The sequence below is a fragment of the Lepus europaeus genome, chromosome 9, assembly GCF_033115175.1.
Source record: "Lepus europaeus isolate LE1 chromosome 9, mLepTim1.pri, whole genome shotgun sequence".
Lineage (NCBI taxonomy): Eukaryota > Metazoa > Chordata > Mammalia > Lagomorpha > Leporidae > Lepus > Lepus europaeus.
The window spans coordinates 68,358,254-68,366,962 of record NC_084835.1 but is presented as its reverse complement, the minus strand read 5'-3'; the positions used below and the strand labels follow the sequence as shown (position 1 = coordinate 68,366,962).

Sequence of the window (8,709 nt, the reverse complement as noted above, 5' to 3'; positions counted from 1 at the left end):
GGCAATTCCTCTGTGGGCTTATTTGGTAACTTTTTTCTTTCTTTTTTCACCTGAAAAGCTTCCATTTTTCAATTACTCCTCTGGTTTCCAGAAGGACCCCTTTGTTTCCAGGAGCCAATCCTGGGTCCTAATGTGCTCTGTATCATCTCCTGTTCTGTCCACTGTCAAGGGAAGGCTCCCAGAGTGTGGGGCTGAGCACAGCCCTGATTGGATGATAAACTGTGAAAGAGTAACATGCTGCCAGAGTTTCAAAAAAAAAAAACTACCAGAAAACTGGAATGCAGTATTACGACTCTCCCTCCGAATCAAAAGCCTAGTAAATGAAATTAGGACCATTATTCAACTGCAATTATATGAAGTCAAATTGAAACACCAAAAATAAATCATACATTTGGATATTACATTTCATATTTGAGAACATGCCAGGAGTTTTATTATTGCTGAGTGTAACGTCAGGAGACAAACTTCTACAAATTGTATACATAACTTTTTCCATTTTATCTGTTTTCCATTTATGTCAAGTTGAACACATGGTATGACTTTTAATATTCTCTTTCCCTTCTCCTTCCCCATATTTAATGCCAAGTGAACAAACTTAATCTTGATTATCCTAAATTTGCCCTTCAGTAACCTCAAGCCAAGAATGTTTTTAAAATTAGTATGGAAAAGGAGAGAGAGGAAGAACTTCCAAATGAACCTGATGGGTTTGATGGATGCTAACCAATGGGGCCCCTAAAGAAGACCAGCGAGCGGTGAGTTATGGAAGACAACGCGCTACAGGCAGTTCTGGCCAGCTCGGGAATCAACTCCTGGAAAGTCGGTTATAAACCCAGGGACTGTGGATGTTAATGTAAATAAGATCTCCCAGATGTGGAGGCCTTTGCCGCCAGGGGCTCCCTGGGCCGGAGCGGGGCCAGAGCTCTGCTTTGAGGATGAACGCTGGGAGGTCCGCGTCTCCGCGCGGGGGCGCCTGGGCGCAGGCGCAGTGGCAGCGGCGGCGCTGGCGGCGTTAGCGTTAACAACTGCCAGGCCAGGATGGCGTCCAGCTTCAAGAAGCCGAACTCGGCTCCCGCCAGCCAGAGGAAGAAGTCGGGTCCGAAGCCCGAACTCACTGAAGATCAGAAGCAAGAAGTTCGAGAGGCGTTTGACCTCTTCGATGCCGATGGAAGTGGCACCATCGATGTGAAGGAGCTGAAGGTGGCCATGAGGGCGCTGGGCTTCGAACCCAGGAAGGAGGAGATCAAGAAAATGATCTCGGAGGTGGACAAGGAGGGCACGGGGAAGATCAGCTTCAATGACTTCCTGGCTGTGATGACTCAGAAGATGGCCGAGAAGGACACCAAAGAAGAAATCCTGAAGGCTTTCCGGCTCTTTGATGACGACGAGACGGGGAAGATCTCTTTCAAAAACCTCAAGCGCGTGGCCAACGAGCTGGGCGAGAACCTCACGGATGAGGAGCTGCAGGAAATGATCGACGAGGCCGATCGGGACGGGGACGGCGAGGTGAACGAGGAGGAGTTTCTGAAGATCATGAAGAAGACCAGCCTCTATTAAAGTCGCTGGCACGGAACGCCATTCGCCGGGTTTTGTGAGACTGTCACTTTGAGGGCAGTGGCTGTCTCCAGCTCTTCTCTTTCCTCCTCATTTGTCTTGATCAATTTCCAAACCTCTAGCTCAATTACAGACTTTGAAAGATGCATGCAACATGAGTTTTGGTTTTTAATTCTCAAGAGCAGACCTGGAGTACATTAGGTTAAAGTGCATCCGTTATTTTCCTCGCGAGTGTGGACATCCATCAAACTAAAACCAGGACGGCAGAAATAGGGTTCCCTTGTCACTTCTTTGGTGGTCTTAGATGATCTTGCTTCATATATGATTTCTTAAGTTGAAACCATTATCCTAGCATAATCATTTAACTACTGATTTAAAGGAAACTGGAATGGCGATTTAAGAACTTACTGAGCTCAGGAAAGGTACCAAAGTATAGGCTTGCCTGTGGGTGGTAGTGAACTGTGCAATTTAGACTATTTTCTGGCTTCCTCACATACGTATGATTCTTTGTGTATAAATTATCTACTGTGAGCAGTGCAGGACCAGTATGTGTACCTGGGCTACTGAATAAAAATGAAACTGAGTACTCATCCAACAAAAGGTAATTTGATGAAGACATTAAGCTAACAATTTTGAGTATTTACAAAAGTAAGATCTTCATTTAAGCAATCGTAAAAAATGTCAAATACATTTTAAGCTACTTATCTGTTCTTGAAAAGATCATTGAACGTTTTAGGCATTATACCACTAGAACATAACTTAGCCATTTCATTACTGCTTAATTACAAGGCGCTATCCACCTACCGGCTCTTAGAACATCATAACTGTAGGTAATTAAGCCCCCTCCCTGCCCCCAACCCCGGATGTACTTGACATTAGAGTGTCTGAGATACAGATAGTTCTCTGGTTCTCTATTTTATACATTTTAGTAAATTCACTGTGATTTGCATGTTTGTGAATAATATTACTTGTTTACTTGTTCTTTTATAAATTAACTCTTTCTTGCTTTGAAATAAAGATGCCTACTCTTGAATAATTGAAGTTAGAGAAAATTTACTGTGACTGTGGGAAGATAACATAATCTGTTTGCCAAGATGGAAGCTTTCACTAAGGTTTTGGAAATAGGCAACAAAGTTATTCAAGGGGCTAGATATTTTGGTCACAACTAAATCTAAGTTAAAACTTCATGTAAAGTCCTGTTGAGATAAATGCTCAAATTCAAGAAATTTTTTTTTACTTGGTTTGCCAGCAGTTCTGCTCTTCAGATGATAGTAGATCTAATCAGGAGAATGATGAGAGTTCTTCAAAAAGTTCATGGAAAAACAGATTTAAAATATGTTTATTTTGGAGCAAAATTTTTTAAAAAAATTTTTTTAATTAAACTTCTATTTAATGAATATAAATTTCCAAAGTACAGCTTATGGGTTACAATGGCTTCCCCCTTCCAAAATTTCCCTCCCACCCACAACCCTCCCCTTTCCCGCTCCCTCTCCCCTTCCAATCACATCAAGATTCATTTTCAATTCTCTTTATATACAGAAGATCAGTTTAGTATATATTAAGTAAAGATTTCAACAGTTTGCCCCCATATAGTAACACAAAGTGAAAAAAAATACTGTTGGAGTACTAGTTATAGCATTAAATAAGAGTGTACAGTACATTAAAGACAGAGATCTTACATAATATATATTTTTTTAAAAAATTAATTAATTTTCTATGCCATTTCCAATTTAACACCAGGTTTTTCCTTTTTTTCATTTCCAATTATCTTTATATACAGAAGATCGATTCAGTATATAATTAGTAAAGATATCATCAGTTTCTACCCACGCAGAAACACAAAGTGTAAAAATACTGTTTCAGTACTAGTTATAGCATCACTGCACATTAGACAACACATTAGGGACAGATCCCACATGGGATGTAAGTACACAGTGACTCCTGTTGCTGACTTAACAATTTGACACTCCTGTTCATGGCGTCAGTAATCTCCCTAGGCTCTAGTCATGAGTTGCCAGGGCTATGGAAGCCTTTAGAGTTCGCTGACATTGATCTTATTCCGATAGGGTCATAGTCAAAGTGGAAGTTCTCTCCTCCCTTCAGAGAAAGGTACCTCCTTCTTTGATGGCCCCATTCTTTCCACTGGGATCTCACTCCCAGAGATCTTTCATTTAGGTCTTCTTCTTTTTTTCTTTTCCATGGTTTCTTGGCTTTCCATGCCTACAATACTCTCATGGGTTCTTCAGCCAGATCCAAATGCATAGTTTTTTTTTTTTTTTTTCCATAATACACATTTTCCAGGAACTTTTTGAAGATCTTCGTAGTATTATAGTCTCAGTTCTCAGTGACAGGGACAAATTTGCCAAAGCAACAGAACTGACTAAAGTGATGACTACATGGGCATTCATTGTGAAACAGGATTTTGTTGAAGTGGCTGGCACAGGGCAGGGGAACTCTTGGGCTGCAGAGACTAACAGTTGAAAAGCCTTGGGCGCAAATCCAGTTGTCATGGAAATGGGTGCGACTTGGGCCAGCATTCATGTGAAGGGCCTGCTCAGAGAGTAAGAGGAAGCATATGGGAATCTGGCATCCTTGTTGACCAGTGTGTTGGCCCAAGGGTGGACATATGCATTAAGTAGAAATACTGGAAGCAAAGGTGTCAGAAACTAGAAGCAAGGGTCAGCGCCTCAGTCAACTGGATGAGGCTAGCTTTGGTTCCTGGCCCAGTAGAGGATGGAAGTGAAACACAGGCTGGTGTTGTGGCATCAGGGGTTAAGGTGCTCCTACAATGCTGGCATCCCATACAGGTGTCAGTCTGAGTCCAGGCTGCTCCACTTCCAATCCAGCTCCCTGCTAACGCACCTGGGAAAGCAGTGGAAAGATGGCCCAAGTGCTTGGGCCCCTGCACCCATGTGGGAGACCTGGATGAAGCTCCTGACTTCAGCTTGGCCCAGTCCTGGCCACTGTGGGCATTTGAGTAATGAACCAGCAGATGGATGATCTCTCTCTCTCCCCCCACCCTCTTTCTGCTTTTCAAGTAAATAAAAATTTTCTTTAAAAAAAAAAGAAGAAGAAGAAGAAGTGAAACACAGAAACCTAGGCTGAAGCCCAGCAGTCAGTCCAGCTGGCCGCACTGTGGGGCCAGTTCTAGAGGCTGCAGCAGAATACTTCAAGGGGCTGCCTAAGGGCAGGATCCATCCCACGCAAGGGGAGGGGCTCTGGAAGATTTCTGAATCCTCCTCATTCCTAAGGAAGAATCTCTCATTGGTGCCTTTTCCTGCTTCTCCAAAGAGGGGGTAGAGCGAAGTGGGAGGGCTAGCTGAACAGGCCTAAACTGACTCTAGAATTTTTAAAGAAATTAGTCATCTACTGGTTGGGTTAGACATGTACCCTAGACGACAAAAGCAGAACCTAGAAAATACAAAGAGTTTATGGAAACCTTTTTGCAGATGAGGAAACACAGCTAAGAACATTTGGGAAGGATTAAAAATGTAATTTTTCACTGGGCTATTACAGATGGCCCCAATTAAAAAAAAAAAAAAGAGCAAGAAGTAAACCAAAGAAACCCAAGTGGGGCTGGCACTGTGGCATAGTAGGCTAAGCCTCCATCTGTGGCAATGACATCCCATATGGGCACCGGTTCATATCCTGGCTGCTCTACTTCCAATCCAGCTCCCTACCATGGCTTGGGAAAGCAGTAGAAGATGGCCCAAGTCCTTGGGACCCTGCACCCACATGGGAGACCAGGAAGAAGCTTCTGGCTCCTAACTCTGGCTGTTGCAGCCATTTGGGGAGTGAACCAATGGAAGGAAGACCTCTCTGTCTCTCCTTCTCTCTGTCTATAACTCTGCCTCTCAAATAAATGTTTTTTAAAATTGTACTTAAGTTATACAAGTTTCCTATGTTTCAATACACAGATTTAGGAACACAGTGGTACTTCCCTGCTTGCCCTCTTGCTCATGCTCCAACCCTTCCTCCCTCTCCTTCTCGGATTCCCACTCTTAAATCTTACAAAGATCTATTTTCAGTATAATTATTGATTGTATAGTTAACCCTACTCTAAGTAAAAGAGTTCAACAAATAGTATGAAGAGAAAAACAAACAAAAACAAAAAACACTGCTCCTCAACAGAAGAGACCAGGGCTGTAAGCAATCATCAAATCTCAAAGTATCTATTTCATTCCAATACATTACATTTTAGATACTCTATTAGTTACCTTGGATCAGGGAAAACATGATTTCTGTCTTTTGGGGACTGGCTTATTTCACTAAGTACAGTGGTTTCCAGTTGTTGCAGAAGGCAGGATTTCATTTTTTTTTTTTTTTACAGTTGAGTAGTACTCTGTAGTGTATATATGTACCATAATTTCTTAAAAAAAAAATAAAAAAGAAACCCATATGACCATGTAAAATTCTTGTAGGCGAGCTCTTGCTTTGTGATATAATCTGAAAACAAGAGCATGGGGCCAAGGATGAAAATGTAAAAGTCTCAAGGAGCAGGCATTTAGCGCAGCAGTTAAGATAACTACATCTCATGCCACAGTGCCACAGTGCCTAGCTTTGAATCCTGGCTTCAGCTTCCTGCCCATGTAGATCCTGGGAGGCAGCCATGACAGTTCAACTAATTGGGTTCCTGCCACCAATTTGGGAGACCTAGAACCTGTGTGGTAATTTGGCCCAGCCCAGTCATCATAGGCATTTGTGGAGTGAACCAATGAGAGGGACACCCCACCACCTCTCTCTCTCTCTCTCTTTCTACCTCTCAAAATCAAAAGTAATTTTATAAGTTATCACAAAAGCTAATGCCCCAAATAAACAGAATTTAAAGGGTTCCCCCCTGCCTTGAGGATAAGAAATGTTATGTTTAAAGTAAGAAGATATAGGAAGGGGTAGATCCAACTCTTGAAACTGCTGCAGGTTGGTTTCCCTAGGAAGCAGACTCTGGGTCTGAGATCTGTGTACAGGAAATCCAAGCGTGGAGGAGGAGAGATAGCAGGACCAGAGGTTGGGGGGGGGGGGGGAGGAGGGTTGGGCTGTGACCTAATTACAATGAAAGCCTCAACTGATCCCACAGGGAACTCTGGAACTAGAGTGCCTGGCCCCAAAGAGACATTCCAAATTGGGACAAGGAAGTTGGACTGTTAAAATTTTTCATTGATTGACAATCATTGGGCATGGGCTGCCATCAAGAAGAAGCTATGACCTTGGGCAAGGTGGCTTTCTTCTTCAACCAAGGGCAATCACTGGGAAGGAGAACACAGCTACAAACTGTCAGCCATCAACACTCTCAGCACTGGGGCGATGGAGTACTTCAATTTAAAGGTTTAGGGCTGGGAGTGGGTGTTGGGTTCACCAGGTTAAGCCACCTCTTGGGTGGCCTACATTCCATACTGGAGTGCCTGGATTTGAGTGTTGCTTCAGCTTCTTCTTCTTCTTTTTTTTTTTTAAAGGCAGAGTTACAGAGAGACAGAGGCAGAGAGAGAGAGAAGTCTTCCATCTGCTGGTTCACTCCCCAGATGGCCACAACGGCCCGAGCTGCACTGATCTGAAGCTAGGAGCAAGGAGCTTCTGGCAAATATCCTGCATGGGTGCAGGGTCCCAAGCACTCAGGCCATCTTTCACTGCTTTCCCAGGCCATAGCAGAGAGCTGGATTGGATGTGGAGCAGCAGGGACTCAAATTGGCACCAATATGGGATGCCAGCACTAGGGCTGAGGCTTTACCCGCTATGCCACAGTGCCAGCCCCTGCCTCCAGTTCTGATTCAGCTTTGCACTAATGTGCCTGGGAGGCAGCAGATAATGGTCTAGTACTTGGGTCCTTGCCACCCACATAGAGACCCCAGCCCTGGTTGCTGTGGGTATTTGGGGAGTGAAGCAAAGAATGAAAGAGCTATATCTCTCCCTCTTTCTGTCATTCTGCCTTTCAAATAAACAAATAAAAAAAAAAACCAGCAAAATGCAGGGACAGGGAAGAGTTGTGCAGTTGAAGGGGTGGTTGCTTCTGAGGGAGTCCCTCATAGCTTCCACTACAGTCCATGTCTTGCACCACTTAGATCCACTGGCTCTGTTAAAGTCCCGGAAGGAGCTAATTCAGGATTCTGACAGCCCTTTCTTCCCGAGGGAAACTTATAAAAGGAAGGTTAGAGGGACAAACTATAGCCCCTGCCACAGCTGCTGGTCTTCAGGACCCCACAACAGTCATCTTCCCCCCTCAACCATCCAATCTAGATTCCCCTCACCCTTAGCTAGAGCACCTCTGCTGATGTCAGTGGCTCACCTGGTAGGGTGACCCAGATCCTCATCCCTGAGAGGTCCTAGGTCCCAATCCCTTGCCCTTCTCAGGTTGTGGCTGTTGGGCTGTGGCTGTTGAACTTAGCCATTTTACTCTCAAATGGAGTGAAGGAGTCCCAAGTGGCATTTGCGTGGATCACGTGGGTGCTGAACATGCACACCCATTCCCTTCCGGCAACTGACTCTTTCCCTTGACCATTGGTCTCTCAGCCTTAGGAACCCACCATGAATGGGTGCTATACTTAGTTTGAAATTTAATAGGACTCTTGCCGTGCCCACTGGTGAAAGCATTCTTCCTCTGGGGACAATACTTCTGAATCAGAGTCCTAAGTAAATGGCCGGCAGTTACAGTAAGAATAACTTTGACTCTTAGTTTGCTATCTAAATGATACCACACCGCAGAGTGGGTACTGATTTACATTATACTCTGCTTCCTGGAAGGGGGGTACCACATCCTCAACAGCCCCTCAGAGGAAACTTTTTAAAAAATATTTATTTATTTATTCAAAAGTCAGAGTTACATAGAGAAAGGAGAGGGAGAGGGAGAGGGAGAGAGGGAGAGGGAGAGAGAACCTTCCATCCACTGGTTCGCTCCTCAACTGGCCACAACAACTGGAGCTGTGTTGATCTGAAACCAGGAGCCAGGAGCTTCTTCCAGGTCTCCTGCATGGGTGCAGGGGCCCAAGGACTCGGGCCATCTTCCACTGCTTTCCCAGGCCACAGCAGAGAGCTGGATGGGAAGTGGAGCAGCTGAGACTGCTCAGCCACAGCACCGGCCACTCTCAGAATCACCTTTAACAGGCCGTTCCATTGTTCTATCAGGTTGAAAGCTCCAGCGTGCTACAGGACCAGTGGATTCCATGGTCA

At 44.4% G+C, this 8,709-nt stretch overlaps 1 protein-coding gene across 1 annotated transcript; it reads left to right on the top strand.

Annotated features, from left to right (window-relative positions):
* The first annotated feature begins 1,035 nt into the window (after positions 1-1,035).
* On the top strand, positions 1,036-1,554 carry CETN1 (centrin 1). The gene has a single exon (XM_062200233.1). The coding sequence runs from the start codon at positions 1,036-1,038 to the stop codon at positions 1,552-1,554; it is 519 nt and encodes a 172-aa protein (XP_062056217.1).
* The last annotated feature ends 7,155 nt before the right edge of the window (positions 1,555-8,709 follow it).

Coding starts and splice junctions, on each gene's coding strand:
- CETN1 (XM_062200233.1), top strand. CDS start 1,036: ATGGCGTCCAGCTTCAAGAAGCCGAACTCGGCTCCCGCCAGCCAGAGG.